The 23,836-nt window shown below is 35.6% G+C and overlaps 1 protein-coding gene across 10 annotated transcripts in view; it reads right to left on the bottom strand.

The window, feature by feature from the left end:
- The window catches only part of LOC148651328 (poly(rC)-binding protein 3), a 402,183-nt gene that overhangs the window by 36,692 nt on the left and 341,655 nt on the right, over window positions 1-23,836 (bottom strand). For 3 of the 10 annotated variants that reach the window (XM_088601452.1, XM_088601451.1, XM_088601454.1), the window contains one exon: window positions 14,302-14,332. The exons of the other annotated variants lie outside the window; for them this stretch is intronic. In XM_088601452.1, the coding sequence (XP_088457578.1) occupies window positions 14,302-14,327 (26 nt within the window). In that variant the 5' untranslated portion in view covers window positions 14,328-14,332. The remainder of the gene's footprint in view (window positions 1-14,301; window positions 14,333-23,836) is intronic. 10 annotated transcript variants of the gene reach the window in all.

Raw genomic sequence — 23,836 nt, 5'->3', positions numbered from 1 at the left:
GCCTGGAGACGGTCAGCGAACAGCTGAAAGTCAGAGAACAGCTGCTCTCCTCTAGCAAGCAATACTGCAGCCCAATCCAATGCTTTGCCTGTGAGCAAGGAAAGTGCGAATCCGATCCTCTGTCGAGAAGTAGAAAAACGCTCAGGCTGCAGCTGAAAAGCCAGGGAGCACTGGGCAATAAAGCCCCTGCAGCCTGCAGGATTGCCGTCATACTTCTCCGGGAGAACAAATGGTAAAGTTGAGGGAGTGGTGGGCGGGGCCGCGGTGGTTGGAGCAGGTGTTTGTAAAAAAGGCGTTGTAGGAATCGGTGCGGGAGCCGGCGAAACAGGGGAAGAAAAAAGCCAGGCGACTTGGTTAGTGAGCAGTTGGAGAGAAGATTGAAGCTGGGCGATGGTCTGGGATTGCTGCGGGAGAAGGGAACGAAGGGTCTGTGAGTCTGCGGGATCCATAATCAGGCTCGGTATTCTGTAACGATGCTCTGTAGAGGTGAAAAGGATCCGATGCAGATGCAGGAGTTGCAGGGAGGTAAGTAAACGTACCGAGCAAATCCAGGAGCTGAGCCGTAGTCCGAAGGCGAAGGTAAGTCGAAATCCGGTAAAGGCACTGGTGGCGAACAATCCAAAACGTGAGACAGAATCGTAGTCGAAAGGAGAGCTTCAGGGTCAAATCCAAAACAGGCAATGATAGCAAACAATCCAAAGGGCGAGACGAGATCCGAAGTCCGAAGGCAAAAGGTGCAGGCAGAATTCCAGGAAGGCAAAAGAGGGGTGAGAACGCTAGGCTGAGCAACAAGAAGAGAACCCAATACCGAGCAACGGGAATCAGGTGCGAATGGTATAAATAACCCGGCGTGCCGCACGGTAGAGCAATTGCAGGTGTGTTAACTCGTGCGGCGGCGCTTGTTAGTAGTAATCCGCTGCTGGTGCTGATTGGCTCGCTTACGTGTTGATCTCCGCTGGCTGGTGGTCGTGACACACGTGTTTAATTAAATGCCTTTTTTGATTCATAATCTGACAATTCAAACTGGGGTAAAGTTAGCTTGAAATTCAAAAACGATTTTGGCACACCTGTAGCATTTTCACAAAACCTCCTAGAGTTGTGAGAACACTTGCTTTGTGTATAAAGTACACTGTGAATGTTTTCACAGCCTTCACTTTGTCGTTTTTATGCCATTTTTGACCATGCACGAATATTCTAATGTCCCTATCTTCGCAAGGGAATCAGTGCGAATTTTAATATTAATTAAATGACCGCGGGCACTTTCCACCCCCTCTTCATTCTCAGAGAAGAATAGGCTAACCTTCTAATGAAAGACAGTCTACCCTTCCCCCACGGACAGGAAAAGTGCCCGCAGGCACTTAAACTTAATAGAAACTTAATATAGTCAGAAGGAGCACGTAAGAACGTTTTCCGAAATAACCACATGTAAGACCTTGATGCTTAAAATGTTTAGGGAGAAAGTGGAATACTGGTGTATTTTTTTATCTTTAAAATACCAGTAACAGCCATATACAGTTTGTAATGTAGGAATTTCTATATTTGTCTTTATTTAGTGGTTACATTAGTGACAAAGGCTAAACTTTTAGCTTCAGTAACACGTACGCCGTATGGCATACATGTTTGTATTAACAATATAGTGTCGATAATATTTATTGTCAGTAATAATATCGGCGAACATGGTTTCATGGAGGGCTTCTCGGAACGTTGGGCATTCAGGTAGATTGCCAGGTGAAAGGATTTTTGCATAAGGTGTTTTGCAGACGTAGGCGTAGTACGTAATTCAGGCTTTATGAACTCACACCTGGGATTCGATTAATTAGGTTTATTAATTATTAGAGTTAATAAAGTCTGCGAAACACCTTTGCTAGTTAATGCTACTTCACTTTCTCCGGCGTGATTTGTTTAGGCAAAAACCAGGCTAACAGGCTTGCTTTGTGATCTTCCTAAGATTGTTAAGTGCAGTGTCAAAATGTTTCCATATAAAAAGATTCATATGAAAGGCAGTGACGTCACCATCCTGAGTCTTGTGTGTGTGTGGCAGGCAGGTTTAGCCTTTGTCACTAATGAAACCACTAGATAAAGACATTTAGAAATCCCTACATTACAAACTCCAAGCGTTTCATTTTGTCTATTGCTACAATATTGACAATACCTTCAAAAGTTATTGAGTCATGAAGAAGACCCCCCTATCCAAGTGTATTACCTGTAGTGTTATCTTAAAAAAATCATAAAAAAATAAAGAACAGTTACTGTATACAACCCAAGGCAAGGTTGGATAAAGTGAGGGGGTCTGCCTAGTGTGTAAAACACTTGGTTGTAGCATTGTGAATGTTATGCTTAAAAAGCTATTGAGTCATTAAGAAGGCCCCCCTAACCCAGTGTATTGCATATCTAATGGTGCCATATTGAAAAAATCATAAAAAATAAAAGATAACCCAAATGAAGGCTTGGAAAAGTCAGAGGACCTGCTTAGTGTGTAAAACACTTATTTGCAGCATTGTGAGTGCTGTGGTTTAAATGTTATTGGCTTGTGAACAGCATTCCCCTATCAGAGTGCAGAGTGCCACATTAAATAAAAGCCGAGAAAAAGAGATTCATTACGCAAAGCTGTGTCAGCTTTCTGTGTAAAAAATCGGTTTGAACATCATGGGAGCTGTTTTTAATTAGCTGCTGAGTAATAATTTGAATTTTCCTGATGTCAGGAGTATGGTGAATATAGTTAACCCTTATCTTAATGAAAACAGGACATAAAGAAAGGGTTTCAGAAATCAAACAAAGCTTTATCCCCGTGCTTACAGTCTGGGTAATTGGAGACTGCGCTGTTCTGCTTCCTATGGTGATATGTGGGTTTTTCACACTAAGCCATATTGAGCAGTTTTTCTCACGATGTGAATCTCTGTACGCAGCGGTCCCCCCGGGTTCCAGTTAGTGCGTAAATACACATCGATGAAAAACCGGAGGTTTAAAAAAAGAGAATTAGCTCACTGATAGTTTTATGTGGAGGCTGTGAAAATGTTCACAAGTCGTGGTCTTTAAAATGCATTTGGATTGAAGGCTTTCTGTGTTTCCCTTGCGAAGATATGGACAAAAGAATATTCGTGCGTGGTCAAAAAAATGGCTTTAAAACAACATAGTGAAGGCTGTGAAAACATTCACAATGTACTTTGTAAACACAGCAAGTGTTTTCGTAACTCTAGGAGGTTTAGTGAAAACGGTACAGGCCAAAATCATTTTCGAACTTCAAGCTAACTTTACCCCGGTGACTACTTCAGCCTGCGTAGTGTGGAAAGGAACAAGTAATAGCTTTATTCCATGCTGAAAAGAGAAGAGAGAAAACACAACGTTTCGTCTGTGAAGCCTTCTTCAGGTGTGAGGGTCTTCAGCTCAAAATGAAACGCTAAAATGTAATGTAGGCTCTGAACGGGTTAAACTTTGATTTGGGCTTGCATGATGTCACTGCCTTTTATCTGAAATCCTGCTTGAATCCTGCTAAAATAAAAATTAGACACAAGAAGAAAAGAGACTGATTAAATTTCACTGTGAACTGAAGAGTTAAAGTGTAAAGTGTCTCCTCCTTTCAAACTTGTTAATGCGACACGGAAGATATTACTGTATTAATGATGTTGCGTTTTCGGCTCACGTGGATTTGCTCCCTACACCCTGCGGTTCCGCTGTGTACATACAGTATGAACATGTTGTGATATTTGGAAATATAAAAAATGTCAATATACTGTAGTGTCCATAATATTTGCTATTTTAGCATTTCAAAGAAATGTTTATTTGTTAAAAGAAAACTCAGCGATTTCTGGATTTGAACACCTGACCTCACGCTTATAAGTCAGTTACTTAAACTGTCATGCCACTGATCCAGTCACGTGACATTTAATGAAACAGCCCTACACATATCAATAGAAAGTTTTATACTACTGTTTGTGCTACAGTACCTGAATATAATTATATCGTTATTAATTTCTTTAGATACGCGATTCCATATTATATTCCCTATTAATCAAATTCTAAAAGTATGCTTTTGTTTACTCCGATAACGAGCGTATTTGCAGAAAAGGTGAAAACAATCAATTTTCACAAAGTATATAAACGTCCAGTAATATGGTCAGAAGGAACACATAAAAACGTTACCGAAATAACCACATGTAAGACTTTGATGCTTAAAATATTTAGGGAGAAATGGAATACTGGTGTGTATTTTTTTCTTTAAACTACCAATACCAGCCATATACAGTACAGATAACATAATATGTTTATGTTCCTAAATTAATATCATTTATGACCTTCAGATGCATTATGCTCCTCTTCTTTTTATGCTCAGCTACTAAAATTTCCCTTAAGTTATAAAATTCCATATAAATATTCAATACTAAGCGGATTAAAATGTGCACAGTAAGGAGATTAAATGATTAAATCTTTTCACTACCGACCAATGCACCACGAGTGCCCCTGTCGGTCATTTTGGCCAGCCAATCACATACTGCGGTATGCCGCAGTGGTTTGTGGGTAGTTGCATGCGGTACGGGTTTGTACCGTGCATTTTGAATGGCGGCATCTGTATCTTAGTGAGTAGAGCGTTACAGTATGAACATGTTACAGTAGTCAATTCGGGATCAGACACATGTATTGACCAGCTTTTCAGCAACAGTTAGTGATAACATAGGACATAGTCTGGCGATATTTCTGAGGTGAAAGAATGATGTTTTGACAATATGTTGACATTATGTTGAACCTTTGCTCGGGTCAAACATAAGGCCTGAATTAAATATCACCCCCACATTTTTCAGTCTCGACTAAACTCAAGTAGAGTATCGTGCACAGATAGGGTTACTGCATTGGCTTTACAAAGTTGATAGGGGATGCTGATAAGCATAAAACAGTAATAGGAAAAAGTAATAGGTTTATTCCATGCTAAAAAAAAGAAGAAAGAAAACACAACGTTTCGGCCGTGGAGCCTTCTTCAGGTGTCACAACCGAAACGTTGTGTTTTCTTTCTTCTTTTTTTCAGCATGGAATAAACCTATTACTTGTTCCTTTCTTTCTGTCTCCACCTAAAATCTAAAAATGAAAAAAGCAACACCATCAGAAACAATTATTAAAATTGCAATGATTAAATACTAGTGTATACACAATGCATACTTTTGTTAACCCGCATTTCCAGCAACAGATTGAAAAGCACATGTGGAATTATATAGATGAAGATTTATACTATAGCAAATGTCATTCCTTGACCAAATTTAGATTGCATCCTACCTGTTTACAATCATCATTATGAAAAATCAGATGCACTAAAAATGCTTAGAATGATCTGCCATAAAGAAGCAGAAAAGGAGTGACCTAAGGGATATTAGCCTAGCAACAGTTTCCAATAAAATCAATAAGCCCGTCTTGTTGTTCAGGCAAGTTCATATAAAAAAAAAAACAGTAAAGTTTCAGTAAAGTTTAAGTCCACAACTGCACCTGCCTACCTTGATACTGTACTAGTCTTAATTAAATGCACTACATTATTTATTATATTTTACTTGAAATATTACTTTCTTTTTCCCTTCAGCTCCTGGTATCTTTACTTCCTAAAAAGACCTAAACATTTGTTGATAAATCTTACTGGTATGGTTGTAGTCTGGTACAAAAAAAGTTGTTGGCTAGATTGTTTGTTTTATGTTCTATGCAGTAGAATAAGACTTTATGATTTGTTTTATATTTTCAGGACAGAAACATTAAAGATCACATTAATAAGCTGTGTTCCTGTCTTTTCACAGCATGTTTCCACAGCACAGTTTTGATGACATACTGTGGAAAATATCAGGTTCTCCTGTTTCTCCTCCTGAGCCTACTTTTCATTTCTTTGATTCTGTTATTTATGGACTTTCTGTGCAGAGTGTCATAGGAGTCTAACAGAGTCTAACAAATCAAACAGTGATTTGCATGTATCATGGATAAAACCCTCTCTTGATGCTTGGAGCTTCTCTTGCTTGTAGAACATAAACTTTATTACAAAGTCTATTAAATGTTTTTTTATTTACTTTCTGAGGAGCTTATTCATATACAGAGCCATCACTTTCAACATTTTGAAAGACACTAAAGAGTACTAATAGCAGATTCTATTAGTGACTGTACAAAATTTGGGAACATATTTTTGGGTCATTTTGCAACTCTTCTTTGTCTCTGATCCGTATTTGAGACAAACATCTCTTCAATTTGTTTGTTTTTTGTTCCTTAAATAAATTACATAATATAAGGATAAAGAAATGCTACAAATAAGAGGATGACATCTCAGTTTATTTCCCATTTACATTTCTTATAAGGAGACAGTGTGTCAACATCAAAAGCAATAGCATCCCCCTAGTTTCTGGATCACCACTGAAAAAGAAGTCAGTTGGGTTGACCTTATCAATTCCTTTGAGGATTGAAGCCAGGTACCTTTGTAAATTTCTTTATTAAAAAAGGTAAGGTTATTTAAGACCAGCAGTGTAGTATATTCCTAGGATCCTGGGAATGCAAATTCTTGATCTTTTCTGGTCTGATTCCAAAGCAGTATTATCCTTTTTGTACTGACCAAAAATGTAAGTAATATCCTAAATGAAGCCTTAGTGGTCCATTGTGTAATTTTAACCGAACATTACTTGATTTAAATAACACATAATTTAACTATATACAGTATCATAATATAATGTTTACCTTTTGAATTGCCTCTCCACATTCCTTGGTAGCCTCTATACTTTCATATAATATTTTGGAAGATATTTCAAATCTAGACCTGGCTTAGGAATATAGACAAAAGGGTGACATCTGGACATTTAACTTTTTTATAACTATTTTGAGTTATAACAGTTATTTTAGTATCCCAATGCTATAAATAGCAAAATATATAGACACATTCAATTGATCTTTTCCACATACTATACAGTGTATTTTGAAATGTATTAAAATTGATGATAATAATGTTCCACTTTTCTTTGTAGGATGCAGTATACATTGAATTTATACATATATATTGCATCCACTCTTGTGAAACCACAATATAATGGTGGTCATTTTCTTATTTACCATTGTATGGCCATGATGAGCACTGCATAAAATAGAAAACTGGAAAGCAATGGTGGCATATACGTTTTCACATATGTGGTTACTAAGATTGTGTACTGTTGGGAGAACATTGCAGTGTTCATGAATACAATCAAAATGACAATTTTACAACAAAACATCATAATTATGGCAACTACTTAACTGCTGAGGAAAGAGCAAGGAAAGCTGAGAAACCTGCTTCTAACCTAAAAGCTCAGCAAAATGTTTTTTTTTTTCTGAAACAAGAGCTCAAAAAGAAGCTACAAAGGCGAGTTATGTTCTGGCATTTACAATCACTAAACAGAATAATTCATTTGCTTTTTGAAAGAATGTGCCATTGAGGCTGCTGGCATGCTGTGCCTGAAAAAATGTTTGGGAACTTTAGTTGTGTACACGCACAGTGTAGAATTAATTAATGAAGATGGCTTCTGAGTTGAAGAAAGCATTTTACCAATATTTTTGCTATCTGGAGACATAGACATCAAGGACACAGCACAGCTTTTAATTTGTGTGGTAGAAATGAACAAATTCAGCCTTGTTCTCTTTAAACAAGGAGAACAAAATCATTAAGTGGCTTTAAAAGATTTTTTTAGTGCATTGTTAAGAATCAAAATGTATTATACAGTATATACATATTTTCTCTTTAGTGTTAAATTGATCTGTCCACCTTAGAGTAATATTAATTAACAATAAAACTCTGATTTATTAACCCTATATAATCTGTAGCTGTGACCTGCTGTACTATTTCCATTTCCATGTAAAGTATTCTAGTTGAAAAACTGCTCACCTTTATTGATTTTTGCAATTTATAAAAAATATTTAAATCATTTTTATCAATTGCAAAAATCAGCCATCCTGGAACAGATTCCAGTTGTTCTCCACTAACTACATCATCCCAATCAATTCACTATTTATCTGTTATCTGTTTTCTATTAATTATCTAGTTCTCAACCCAAACACAGATGAATTTTTATCACCTGTTTGTAATTTTTTTTTTTTTAAGGAATGATATTAAAGGCCTTCTGAAAATTTAAATATACCCTATCATTTCAGTGATTCAGGTTTGTAAAGCAAAATCTATCTGTTCTAAATCTTTGTTGATCTCCTAAAATCCTATTGCCTTTGAAATAATTCTTTAAACATATTCTCATCTCCCTTGACCCTTCTTTTTTTTAAGGCCATGTGGGAAGTACTGGACTTCTCATCAATTTTTATAGTGCCAAAAGAATGTGTGTCTTAAATATGAACATTTTCTGGATAAGGTCTGTCTGCCTGTTTATTTTTATATTTAAGTCACAAATGAAAACATTGTTGGTGACAGAATCTTTGTAGCTATCTGTCAAAACAGTTTTCCAAGGCAGAAGTGATTATAGTTCTTAACCAATGAACATGACATATTGATGGAAAATTAATTTGAAGTGTGATTCCACTTAATCCTTAATTTAGGTTACTTAATTTAATGTGTCACTATATGCATTAGTAATATTTTAATTTTAAGTTGTGTACTTTTTAAACTCTGGAACTGCTCTGTAGAGTATACATCTTTGGCAAAACGTCTACACTCCCTTTGTGGCTTTTCATCTCTTGTTAGTCAAGCTCAATTAACATAAAAAACTGGATGTGACCTTCAGCAGTAGTTAATAAAAGACAGCTAAAGAGCATTCTTAGTTTTGCTTTCTCTTGCCATTTTATTAAAGGGAAGGGCAGAAACAGTGGAAAAATGAATTAGTTACGTTCTCCCCCAGCAGCAGACAAGACAGCTTGCTACCATGATGGCTCTGTGTGCTGGTGGGGCCATGTGCCTAATGGCTTTACAAGAGGCATTTGCATCTACCCACCCCTATGCCAACAGACTTGGTGACTTTTATTCAGGGTGGCAGAGGGAATAATCAGAGGCTGGCCTAATCCAGTAGAATCAGTGGAGTGAGTATAAATATGTACCCACATTCTCCAAGCCCTGAAGAGGCTGTCCAGACAATCAGAATTTCTATGCACCAGCCCAACCCCCTCAGGCGTCATTGAGCTCCCCTCAATGCCATCTCTGATAAATATTATTAGCGGAATGCATTTAAGATACATACAATGACTCATAAATGTTAAGGCTATTAAGTATAAAATGCTTTATTTAAACATACTGTAAAAGAAAATGTGTACAACAAATCGCTACATTTTAAAATTTATAAGTTTCAAATTGTGTGGACACAATTTGACTATTAGGTTCATCAAGCTAAACACATACCTACATTTCTTATCTGTTATACCATCTATTAGCCTAGTTGTGTTTTCCTGTTTTTCTGGTGAACAGTTTTTGATGGCTCTTTGCATTCCACATAGAGCTCAAATTGTCCTCTACATACTGTACACTAAGAAAAGCAAAAACATTGCAATGTCTCTCTCATTGATTTCTAATTCTAAACAAGAGCATTCAGAAACAGTGTATAAAACAATATGTACAGTATGCAATTGATTTCTTTGGTATTAAAAAACATCTGCTTGAAAAAAAGATGAAACACCAAGGTTCAATGAGATAAAAAATATAGCAAATTCTAAAACAGCAGAAAATTTAAAAACAGGATACTGTATATACTGTGCAGGTAAAAAATGCAGTTATCCAGAGTTTGTTTTGTGTTGCCTCTAAATGAACGATAAAGCAATTAACCGTAGCACACTGGTGTAATTTCTCCAGTATACCTGTACATCAAAAAAGACTGCTCCTCTCAAGAGGTTTATGAGCACTTAGTGTGGGCACAACCCAGAAAACTCACATAGAGCAGACATTTGTGCTGTATATGCAGTACTCTGTGAGAAAGGTTGAAAGGTTAGAGATTGGACCTCAAGGGAACCATAATAAAAATCTACATCTTAATTAATTAATGAACCTCTGCTTTTGTCAATAAAGTGTCCAAATACATTCTGGAGTAAATTACTGGGATTATTGAAAAAGTTCCGCCTCACAACTTTCAATTAATTAAACCTATGTCCAATAAATGAAGCGCAAAGAATGAAATCGACAACTGAGGAACAATGGTTTTGTATGTCTTCCAGCAATAATTGTGCTGTGTAGTTCATATAAAATTATTCTTTGTTCGAACTTACATCCTGCTCAAGGCTGTTATTTTACACACATTAAAAAAAACAATTCAATTTAGTCAATTATAAGCTAAACAAATACATAACTAGTCACATATTGCATATTTTATTCTTCAGTTTAGCCAGAAATATTTTTCTGTGTATCCTCCATACAGTACACTCCATTCATCGTTAACCATTTAATATCCCAGTCATATTGAAGATATCTACAGTTTGTTGCTTCCAGGTACTATTTGAGTAGAGATTTCAAATATTCTTTTCAAAGAGAATTGATTTAATTATTGTGCATACCCTAATAAACATAATTAAAAATTTATTGGAGTAACTGACTGACTCTGTTAATTTTATTTATGTTAACTGTCTTTGTACTTCTTAATGTTTTCATTAGTAAACATATATGAACATTGTCACATGTAATAGAAGTCATGGCCTTCTAATGAAGACAAAATAAAATGATCAACAGAGCTCGGACTGCTTGTATTCAACATTTCATATACTTTAAATTATCTTTCATAAACAGTTAATTTATGAGCAATTTTCTTTATTTATATACATATTATAGTAAAATAAATTATTGGAATTTTAAGATATTGAACCACTAAGGATATTAAAGAGCTTTACATATACTGTGAGGGGACCCACATCATCTACAACTGAAGTGGAAACAGCCTTTCTGCTCCAGCAGCCCAACTACACAGATTAAGAAGTGAGATATTAGTTCAACAACTGAATTGGGGGGAAAATATAGGGAAGCTGAATTGTGCCCAAAGTGGAATTTAGGCAGGACACCAGGATGAACACCCCCACTAAATTTGAAATGTCATTATTTCCTTTTATACACAATGCAGGCTCAGATGTAATAAAATAGCTCCTTAAATACAAAACCCATAAAGGATTTAAACACATAAAAGCATATTCTTTTTGTGAAGACAAGAGCAAAACAGCAAAAAGGCCTGAGGGACCAGAAAGACAGAAGTTAACAGGGTGATCAAGACAGATTAAAGAAGGATATATCCTAATCCATTTCAAATTGCTAAAGAGTTTGTTGTCTTGCTCTGCTTGAACTTTTGGCACACCTGTCTGGACTACAGTCTTGACTGAAAGGCCGTTGATTTAAGCAGCTCAGAATTTACTGCGTAGCAGAGGAAAATTGGGTTTGAGCACTAGCACAATGTTTTTGTCCTTAACTGACAAAACCACTTACCAAAACTCTTAAAGTAAATGGAGTCTTGGCGTAATCATTCGCTGCCTGAACCCTTGAGTAACAACATGTCACTTTAAGCCCCACTGTTCTGTGAACCTGCAAAGTCTATACAGGCCTTCAGAAAGACTGTAACATATATTTTTAGAGAGCACTTTTAAAAGATCATCAAACCTGTAATTAGGCTCTTGATTACCACTGTCCCATGAATTAATTAATACCTTTCTGATTTTCTCTCACCCACACCCTGGAATTTAAATTACAAAGCATCTACATGTGCACCTTATCTTGTTTTCCTATTTGTGTTTAAAAAATAGATGAAAAGCTTTGTTAAATCAATTGGACATAAAAAGTGTTATTCCAAGTAAATAAGAATAGAACTAGTGAGTAAAAATAGATTTTGACTGTAAGGTATGTTTATTTTTTAAAAATGTTAGCCTTTTTTCATATAGTGTTTTGTCGATTAAATGCATTCAACAAAGAATAATAAGATCAATTCAGTCCTTTAAAAAAACATCTGCAAGTCACCTCCTTTTGCGTAATTAAAGTGATTTTCCATTTCAATGTATCCAACACCAAATGGTGGTATACTTATTAAAATTCAAATTCTGTATTTAATTTGAATTTTAATAAGTATACATTTCCAATACCACCTCATTACCCGCCCTGGATCACAACTATAGACAATTTCCAGATTACACAGGTTTTCTCTCTGGAGCACTCCTGATCTTCTTACAACAGAAAGGAACAAATAATAAAAGTAAAGATAACTGAAATTAAACTATTGCTTTTTTTAGTTATACAATGCTTGCTTTCAAATCATGCATTACTGTGCAAAAATAGCACATACTGTACATTACTAGAATTGAAAGAATAACGATATTTGTTGTTAAAACAGTGACTTAAACAAACACACCGTGAAACTCAGTTTTAGTTACTGAACTGCAAACAAAATGTGCTTCTAAAATGCAGAAAGAGTACAGTTGCAGCTGAAGCAACATTCATTCTGCAAACAAAACACATATTATTGTATATACAATATATATGAATCTGTCCAAACAATGATACCACCATACTACTGCCACTTCTCGTGACGTCTGATGCACATGCTCAGACACTTCCTGCTCTACCACTGAGGTTCCTTGACATTTGTTCCAGCTAAATAGAGCTTGCGTGACAGTACATAATTAAATAAGACACAAAGAGGGGTTATTTGTTTTCTGCTGGGCCACAAATCAAGTGATGTCTGTGTGACTGTTGCTAATAAGACCCCCATTAATATCAAACAGAGGAGTACAAAGCTTTTCTGTTCCCATGTTCCAGTCATATTCCTTCATTGCTATGCATAAATAATGTCTGAGACGAACCACAGACAAAGAGCCTTTGTATACGGAATACATGATTATTCAGGGCTTCTTCATCCCTTTGTTTCCATACAAGCAATTGCATTTAACACTGCACTGCATTCATTCATTCTTTCATTTTTCTTAGGAAGTTTTATGCACTGTACTTGCTAACACATAAAACAGCATCTGTATATCTGCTACACTTTTGTTAGTAGGGAGATTCATAATATCAAAGCAAGTAACACTTGTGTCTCAAATCAGTGAGTGGGACTTATTGCCACCAACCAGAGTAAAACAGCACATTCTTCCAGGCAGCTTTAACATATGAATTTCATGCTTCAATCCAAGGTTCTTAGGTCATATCACTCTAATGTTCAGCATATGCAATCGCTCAGTTAAAGTCATGCAATTATATGGATATGCATACCCTACGATCTGAGGTGTGGTAGTACCTCTTCTGAAGTTACTGTAGGTACAGAAAATTTACTGCATGCCAGGAGTCATGCACTGGGGATCCTCAAAACTGAGCTTTGACCAGTTTGCTGAGTCAGCAAGAATGGAGGGGTTAGGTCTCCACCCCCTGAAGCAATAGGGAGAAAGCCATATGCAAAGGCGGTGATAGGTGAAGAAGCAATAGAGAAACAACATCACAGAAATGACCAATATCTAAATGTGTATGGGTTGGTCTTAAAGGATGAGCATTAAGTGAAGAATTGCTCTACCTCTACAAGCTAAAGAATGAAATATAATGACCAGCTTTAATTATGCATCACTAATAAGTTATTTCTTACAACTTTTACATATACATACTGTATTACATGCGTGATATGCCATGCCTACAATTTGGTTCTCAATTATAAAAAAATGCAATACAATTGTATGCAACATTCCTGTTGGTCAACATTCATGTTGGTCAAGCACACTATCATCGTTTGTACTAGGCAATATGTATAGTCATATACTTTTTGTTGTATGAGAGGTTGAAAACATTTTTCTGCTCTCAGATCTGAAGGTGGCTCTGAATGACCAAAATTATTGAAAAAAGGCTCTAGAAATCCTGGAGATCAGATTGGTGTTACAGGATAGAACCATTTTTCTCTGGCCTGGCCTTAACTCATAGGACATTGACTTTACAACTTTGTAATGAAGGAGGATGCTGACTGTAATTTCAGTATGCTGAAGAGAGAACCTTAGCTTTTCTAATTCAGAACGGAGGATGGACTACTGTAGGTATTTTTTACAAACACTCAAACCTGTTTTACAAACATCCACCAAACCTGTTTATGTAATAAGAAAGCTGCCGCCTTAATGTATCAGATAATCAGCAAATTCAATGCTAAACAACATTTTGTATGTCATTATTTTTTTAAATTGGATAAGGTTCATTACATTTACAATATACAGTATGTGATGCACATGTACACATTAATCATCCTGATCATCATGTGGTGCCTTATTAAAGCTGTTCAGTATATTGCAATAATAAGCCCATGAAATCAGTTTAATTCCATTAATTCTTCATTTTTATTCACGATCCTTTCAAAAGAGCAAGTGAACCATGATAACTAATACTTATTAGAGGCCACCTACCCTTCATTCCAGAGAGTCAGTGCCATTTGTCCTGTAAAATAAATGTGGGAATTAATAGCTGATTGATACATGTGTTCTTTTTTTCATTATTGTACTATGTACAGGACTCAATAAATATTTTAGAAATGCAATTCAAATATAGGATTTATAGGGACAAATGTTTATGTGATGCACATACAAAAAAGTGAAAATAAATATTTTCACATAGCCTTTTACTTTAGAAATCATAGGAAATCAGTTCTGGAACAAATATATTTGATATACTTAATTATCTTGAACCCTCCTACCAGGATTAGTTCCTCACCCTTTAAAAAGAAAAAAAGCAGGAGGCCAAAAGAATCCAGATGTATTCCTGCTATTCAGAGTGGTCCATATACCTGAAAACCTTCTAGCTCTAGTTTTTTTTTTCTTCTCTCAAGATCATTCACTCCAAATTATTTCAGGATTAAGGATTTATTTTATTTGGACAACCCCCAATAACAACAACCAGAAAGACTAATACTTTCATTCTCCTGGCCCATATTCTGGCACACGCTTTGTACCCAAAGCTAGGCTCCAGTAACTTAGCTAGATAGATTGTGATAGAGGGATGAATCTGGTGATAAGAATCGGTTTATGCACTGTAATCAGGTGCATGCTCTCCAAGTCCAGCTTAATCCACTAGGAGCCCCAAATGCAAATAGAACATGGCAGCTGTCTAAATGCCGCTCTCCCTGCTCTTCCTGCCAGGGCCCAGCCTGAGGTGTGCAGGGGTCAGCTGCTGTTTGTGGCTGTTTTGCTGATCCACAGCAGTTACACTTGACACAGAAAGAAAAGGCAGAAATAAACTGATTCCAAGCTTCACTGCTCTCAAGGGAGCAAACATACAGTAGGTCTTCCTCTGAGTATTAAAAAGGAAACAGGACACTGCAGAAAGTTACCTACTGTACAGTATATTACAAAGATTAATTTTTCACTACCTTAGTAATGATACTACTGATAAAGTCCCCAGGAGAATTTATTAGATGATATGCCCCTTTGCTGACATTTCCTATGGTGTTCTATACATTACACATTCCAAAGCTTTTCATCTGTTGTTTTTTTTCTGTTTTCTGCTGCTGTTTTTTATTGTGTTTTGATATACTGTATGGTTTTATTTAACAGAAGTTCAAGTGGAGGTCAAATTCTAATTTAGCATTTCTACTCTCCTTTATATAAACATGCCCTGGTTACCCACAAATCTATGTGCATCATTTCTAATACCACTCCCCCCACGTTGTCTTCACTGTTGTAGCATCCTGGGTCATTCCTTTTAAGCCAGGGGAGTTGTGACAGCACTCATCTTCCTCAGCAAGGTGAGTTAACACAGAGTATTAAGTATGCTATCTCTTTATATTCACCAGCTTGTTTCCTCATTATTAGAAGTTGACTGAACTACTACAATATTTCTTTATTTCCTTGCATATACCTATTAAATCAACAAAATGTGTAAATATAATTTACATTCATAATTGCCTGGCAAAAAGACTGAGCTATGCAGTATGTATATATAACAATTTAAAGCTGTTTTTTTGGTGGCAGGGTTTAGGTGACCACACTTGTCTTGCTTTTTAAAAATCTTTTTACTTCAGTATTGCACAGAAAAAAATCATTACTTTGCCTTTTTAAATTTGCCTTTTCAGATGTGCTCTAATCTGTGATTTCTAACTTAGATGTTAACTCTATGGACAAAAGCCAACATCAGCAGTATTAAATTCCAGACAAGCCCATCACTGAGTCTAATAATTAGTGTAATTAGTAAAACATTGTCAAAAATGGCCCTCATTTGAAATTGTTTAGAAGTGCTATTGCACATATCATGAGCATTTCCACAGCTGCAGTGGAACTTAAACAAAACAGAAAAAGAGAAACACCATGCAAGTAATTAGTTTGTATGATAATTTTTTAAAACTTAAAATAATCTTTTTGTTACTCATTGATGTATTCCTAACAGCTCTAGTATTTTCTAATCACCAGCAAAGTCTCTTTTGTTAATGCAAATGTCAGGCAATTTGGTGGGCAATTACAATTAAAGTCAGTCATTGTACTATACCGTAGTTGTGTCATCTGTTCTGCCCAGTGCATCAACTGCTCTAAGTGAAAAAAACTGATTATTAGTTTTGCTGATCTGATTGACCTAAGTTACAGTGTATCAGTCATTTTATTTATGCCATATGAAGAATAATCTGAACCGCAACTTTCTTCTATTATATGCAAGCAACAGCCTATAATGCATATAATACCTCAATCCTGGGGTTCACTCTGCATGTAACAAAGCTGAAATGCATGCACTAGACAAAAAATAACTTAATAGAACTCTATTTTGTCTTTACCCCTTCAAGCATTACAGAACACATTTTAATTACCATCTTTCTTTTAATTCAGTAGAAATAAAAAAATAAATTAAGTACACACAAAAATAAGCTACTTGTTATTTTTAAACAACAGACATCCCAAGCTGTCAAATGCCCTCGTTGAGGAGATAATCTTTTTTCTAAGACGTACAGTACTATGAAAGGTGATAGTACTATATTTTAATGCATCAATGCACTCTAAAGAAAAAAAAATATTATTTGAATGTTTCTAGTGCCTGTTAATTATTCTGATGTATTTATAAACTTCTGCAGATTAAACCCCAGTGACTAATCTTGCTTTCAGACTCACACTATCACAACAAAAGGCCTCAATGGCCAGGCTGCAGAGTAGCCTCTTATTTAGGTTACAACAGTGTAAAGCACTCATGAACTTTCCCTTCTTACTGAAATATTATATCAACATGGGTTAACTGCCAAAGGGCCAGATCAGACTACTTACTTTCATTTGTGATTTCAGATATTATGAAAGATGAATGTTTAATAGACTGCTGTTTTTAGTTTCAATGTTTGACAATAGTGTATACACCCTGAAAACAAACAAGACAAATTATACATGATGGAAGGCTATCTTTGGACAAATGATATACTGTATATACTGTATAGAATAATATGATGATGTTGTATTATTGGAGATTCCATTGTCTAAAATAGTTTACATATTTTCATTCTTACTTATTGTACATGTAATTAATTACTTTTAAAGTAATCAATAAATAGTCAATACATTAATTTTAATGTGCACAGAACTGTCATTTGTCCAAGGGGTTTTGTGTAGTCAAAACCCATAAAAACAGATGCTCAAGTAGTTTAATCCCATAGCCCAACCCCCTCCCCCTCCCCAGTATTCATCAGTTTCGTAGGTGACTTGTTAATTTGATAACAATTTACATTGAATACTTCATTTCAATATTTCAGGAATTCTTTTGGACCTGTAAAAGATTAAAAGAACATTTGAGAAATGTGAAAAAAACAGGTAGGAACTGAATTATGCTAATGATTAATTGCATGATTATGAACAAAAGTAAGATTACTCTAACACAGGAATATTTTGTTACGGGAAAATTAATTGTGACACTAATATGTCATGTACCTGTATGTGTCATTTGCCTGTAAAAGTGAAGAACTGCCTTTTTTGTTATACTGTATACAAATTTCTTTTTACTCAGGATAATTTTTAATTCTCCGTAAAAATGTGTCATACTAGCTTCAGATCTTAGGCTATACAGTATCTTTAAAAATGGTAAATGCTTTAGTGTAGAATATCATTTAGGGAGCTGATTTTTCTTTAATTTGTTTATGTGAAGTAAAACTAAATGAACATGCAGATTGCTTCCTAGTGCTGCTCATCCCAGTGTCTACTTCCTGCCAACATAATAAAGATCAATATTTATATTTATTCACCATATATGGACACATATTTTTTAATGATCTACAAGTCAGGTTAACATCAGCCTTTCCTTTCTTTTTCTATAAAATGAGTAAATCTGTACAGCAAAAGCTCCCACTCCATTACAGCTGTGAATGTCATCAATACCTGATATAATAATATACTGTAGTTCTGTATCAGCGATTTACTTTAATCACCAGACAATAGATTATAATCCTTAAAACCCCTATCAGACCTGTCATGCATATACATAACCAGCACTTTTGAAATGAACCATTATAGTTGACTACTGTGCAAGAGAACCTCCAGCTTAACAGCAAAGAAACACCTATAATATATATGACCTGTAATACTATGTGACATTCTGAGAATTGTTACATTCAGTATAATTATTATAAATTTGAATTATGGGGCAACTGGATTTTTGGAAAAACTATATGCACACTGTACATAGGAATTGGACAGATTAAAGCTATAATTAGCAGTCTATAGCCTGTAATAAACATAAAAGTTATAGTTACAGTAACTTTTTTGAAATTTTGTTTTATTCAAAGATTCTGTCAGATTCTGCAAATTGACCATAGTATCGATGAAACATAAGTTAGAAGATAATATTGATCTTTGATAAATTCTCTAAATTTATAACATTCTTTTTATTAACAAGTTTAAACTCAAAATTATATTCCTCATGCTGTGGCATGGTGTGACAATCAAATAAAACTAATTTCAGGTAAGAATTTTTATTTTGGAAATATAAAATTGGAAGTTTTATTAGCAGAAACACATACTTGATTAAATAAATAATTTTAAACAAAACTATCACAAAATAGAAATAATTTACAAACTTTATTATCTGGTATAATTATCCAAAGTAATTATTTCAATCCTAGTAGTGCTGTAATGTATTACTCATTTCTTTTCCTACAGTATGTGTCTTAAACTAGGTGGCAAAGGTTAGTTACTCATTGTAGTCTTCAGTTGACAGGTCAGGATAAAGAGGTTGACCACTGCAAAACTCAACATGGTTTACTTAAGGTGGAGTGTCTAGAATCAAAGGTATTCCTGTGTTTAAGGAGATTCCTGCCCATATCCTCACTTTTCCATGGCCACATGGCATGCTTCAACAACAACCAGCACATTGTGTTCTGTCAAGGTCAGAATTGTTTGTATTGGTGAATAAAACACTCCCAGCTACAATTTTAGAAGTTTTGTCCCTCAGAAGATGGCACTTTCATCTCTTTTGTGTCAATATGTTATTCCTAAACTTTGCCATCTGAAAACTGTTACACAGATGCCCCAAATAGGAATGACAACTCTAGACTGGCCTGGTGACTCTTACCCTTTCAGGACATGGTCTGCCCCATCACAGAACCTGTTTCCTGGTTGTTCCTGCTGATTGTTGTAGGAGAACATCTCATTCTTTGGGCTGCAAGCAATTTTCAATCATGCTGATAGCAAGCAGGTGAACATCATTACTCAAGTAGGGTATGGCATTTTATGAAATGACATGACTTGAGTTCAGCTTTTTGTTATCCTGTTAAACAGTAATAGTCCATAAATAAGCTTATCTGCCTTCTATGTAAATGTATAAAACACGTAACATGATGTTTATACCTATTGACTAAATATTTCTTGATGTATTTTCAGTATGCAGAACACATTACCTGAGATTCATATAATGATAAAATGCCACTCTTGTCTGGACAGCTAAAAAAATTAGAAAGAGATCTACATTATTTGTAGTGGGTAGTAGTTCAGGTGGGTAGCTGCATCAGCATGTGTAGGCTGCAAAGGAACAAGTAATAGGTTTATTCCATGCTGAAAAAAAGAAGAAAGAGAACACAACGTTTCGGCTGTGGAGCCTTCTTCAGGTGATCCTGAAGGTGATCCTGAAGGTGAACCAGGTGATCCTGGTGATCCCACACCTGAAGAAGGCTCCACGGATGAAACGTTGTGTTCTCTTTCTTCTTTTTTTCAGCATGGAATAAGCCTATTACTTATTATTTGTAGTGTAATGTTTTCTCAATTCTTCAACTATATAATGCATGTACACATTAAAGGGCATCAAAACAATATTCTTGGTTCAAGTCTCAAGTGTATACTTTTTAATAAGAGCAGGTTTAAAAGCACTGAGCATTTCCTAACCACCACAGAAACTGATCTGAGTAACTGACTGAAATGCTAGCAGTACAAGAAGATGAGAACAATGATTGTTAGAACAGTTAAAAACAAACCTTCCCACAATATCTACTTTTTTTCTTTGCCACTCAAATCTGTTCATTACAGAAGACAAAGAGGAAATGGGAATACCATGTGCAGGTATTACCGTTTACAATAATGTGTCAGATCAAGCAAGATAACTGATTGATGAATTGAAAACATAAGAAACTGGCCTCCCGTTCTAGATTCAAAATGCATTTACCTTTAGTTTGCAGTTGTTATCCTGTGAGTGTGTCACAGTTTGTTCTGAATTGATCCTGTTTGTCAATACTTCTGTAGATTTTGAGTATGTGAATCGGGTCTCTTCGTAGTTGCATTTGTATTCTGTTGCTCTTTTCTGGACTGATTCTGGAGCAGCGTAATGTTGTTGTAACATGTTGACCAAAACTATACACGATATTCTAGATCTAACTAATATGTTGTACTGTATCCATTGTCAATTCTTCACCAAAAGAAAACCATTATTTTTAATGCCTACTGCCTGGAATGTATGATTAATTTTAACACTAGCTTTTTAAAAAAACTAAATATACCACAATATATACTTTGTTTCTATCCACTACTGCTGTTGCTGACTTGCTTATTCAAAGACCTCCAGCAAGTTATATTGAGTATAACAGTTAAGAGACATAGACCTTCCATCCATATCCTAACTGCTTAATTCAATACAGGACTGCGGGGTAGGCGGATCCAGTCCATCCAAATAGGAATGGGTGCAAAACATGGATGGGATGCCAGTCTATCAAAGGACAGACACAGACATAAGCACAGACAAATACAGTATATACAGTAGGCACAGACACACTCACACTAAGGCCAGTTCTCCCAGAAGCCAATTAACCTTCCAGTATGTCTTTGGATTGTGGGAGGAAACTGGAGCACCTGGCGAAAACCCACACAAACAGGAAGAACATATCCGCTTACTACTAACTACAAACAAACAGCACCTGAGAACTGAACCCAATGCCCCAGTGATACAAGGCAGCAATGCTAACCATCTATATACAGTATAAACCTGCCTTTATAAAATCTATGTTATTTATTCCCCAAAGCCCTTTTTTCATACATACAATCCTGTGGTTTTGTTCTAATTACATTGCTACATAATAACCATGTTACTCCAGTCAATTTCTGCTTAGTTTGGTAGCACTCCCTTTGACAATGATGTGTTTCATTTTAGTGATGACAGATTCTGTAGTGTGTTTCAGTAATTTTTACATTAATTGTAAATGCTTTAAGATTATCTAACAATAATATTTAGTGATGAATTATTACATGATGTGATGTGCAACATTACAACAGTAGTAAATAACTAGAGATTTTACAAACTGAGGATGAAATTTTAATTTATCTGAAAAACCTCACAGTAACTTTACATGGTCGTGAGCATGGTATCTTAGATAAGCAAAACATCCACTGGCATCTAAAATGTCCCCTTCATTTCCGGACGCAAATAAGGTTTGACAACGTTTGAAAATGAAAGCTGGGCCGGATGTGCTGCAGGGGATGTGAATGAGGAGGCAGAAGAAGAGCGGTGTGCACAGGCCTGTAATCATAGGCAATGACAGCCCTTGTGCATGGCTCCCTCCAGGCTCAGTGCTGTAGTTAAATCAATTCTGTCTGTGCCTGAGCAGGCCTCCCCCATACCACAGTAGCACATGCGGATCACAGACATCTGGGGCACGCAGCTGTCTCTTTGTTGCAAATCAATTAGCAGTCCTCTGAATTTCTTTGCTAATTAGTGGGAGAGCAGCAGACAAATCAAAATTAGCAAGTGGCTGATTCGCTCTAGCTTGAGCTTGTTATTGCTGCTTGATCCTGATTGAGTTTAATAATGCTGCAATGCATTGTCAATAAAGGTTAAACAATGTAGGGCATTGGAAGATTTATGAGATTACAACCCAGATTACTAAATAGATTTTCACTGACCTATATATATATATTTTGTAAAGGAAACCTAAGCATGTGTTTTTTAAAATAATGACTTCTAAAGCAGAAAAAACGATAGTCAATTGCTTTTAATTTCCTTATGTTATGATTATGTTCCACTATGGTTGTGAAACCAGCAGCTCTATATTGTACCCTTCATTGGGGGTACTTGGTAAAGTACTGTTTTAAGAATGATTTTAATATTATGTGATATTTCTCTGTGATAGATTTTAATAATAACTGAAAAGAAATAGTGCACTGTTGTTTTAGCCTAAAATACCAGTCTCATAGTTGGCAATATAGACGGAACAAGGCTGCAGGCCTGGACAGTGGCAGGGGGTATTTCACTGACCTGGCTGTGTGTAGTTTATCTGCCATAGGCAAAGTGCTACAAGAAGATAAGCCTGACATGGCAGTTCTGCTATGTGTGTACAGTAGTGACCCAGTTTGTAATTATTCATTGTTAAAATGTTTCTCTTTTTAATGCTTTTAAAGCAATTGGAGCATGCATGATTTTTTTCAAAGGTCATGTTCTTTGGAACTATGGTGTTTCTAATGGGAAATGTACAGCATGCCCAAGGCCACTAGTTCCATTTTTTCTAGAAATAGAATTCAGAATAATATCAATATTAGTCAAGATCATACTAATGTTTTTAAGAATATTCACATTAACAACTAAATAATGCATATTGCATTACATATTGAGAATACACACTTTGTACATCAAAAAGATTCTGACAATGCACTGGAAGCTAACCTGAATTTAAGTGAGCACTAGTGTTCTGTCCTGCTCATGCACTTGTATTCTGCAAATGAACAAAATGATTCTTAACAAAATCTCCTGGTCCTCAGCAGTCATTAAAGGTTCTGTGACTGCCTTACATCTCAATAACGACCAACAATGCAAGGTGTATTCACACTTTTCAGATGTTTGCACCTTCATTAAGCTAAAAATAAACACACATACTGCAGCATAAACATGTCAACTGAAGTTCTTGAAAATCCTTTGTTTCTGTTGTTTGTTGTATATATTATCAAGAACAGTTTCCTTTATCTTTTGAAATTCAAGACTGAATTCTTCTGTGTCAGCAACCATTTATGAGCACTTTCCACTTTTGTAGATGGGATAAGATTTAATCTGTTCATTTTCTGACTTTCATGATAAAATTATAACTGAAGTAATACAGCATACTATAACTATTTGCTGATGACTTTTAGGTCATAGTGTTCATTTACATTTGTTTTTCCACAAATGAAAAATTGCATTTCTTTACTCAAGTCTGAAACGTATTTAAACTGAAAAAATAAACAAAAATGAATAACTCCCACAACTAAGTGTGAACTCTAGCACGTTTGTGATGCAAGTTCAAAATTCTTACAGAATATCTGAATGATTGAAATTTAATACCAATTGATCAGGCAGGGATAGAAATTTTAAAGCCTTTTTCTCCTCATCAATTACTAAGTGAACTATAGTTACTGAGGTTAGGAATGCCATCAGCAAATGACTGGAGTTATCAGGAGGGGGAGTTTGGACCCTTCCACATCTGATAATTTACATCCTACATTTCTTTTTGCATCAGTTCCTGAATGCAAATAGCTCTGG

This window comes from Lepisosteus platostomus, chromosome 12 (genome assembly GCF_059453375.1).
Source record: "Lepisosteus platostomus isolate fLepPlt1 chromosome 12, fLepPlt1.hap1, whole genome shotgun sequence".
Taxonomy (NCBI): domain Eukaryota; kingdom Metazoa; phylum Chordata; class Actinopteri; order Semionotiformes; family Lepisosteidae; genus Lepisosteus; species Lepisosteus platostomus.
The sequence above is the reverse complement of the archived record's forward strand: the minus strand, read 5'-3'. Positions and strand labels throughout refer to the sequence as shown.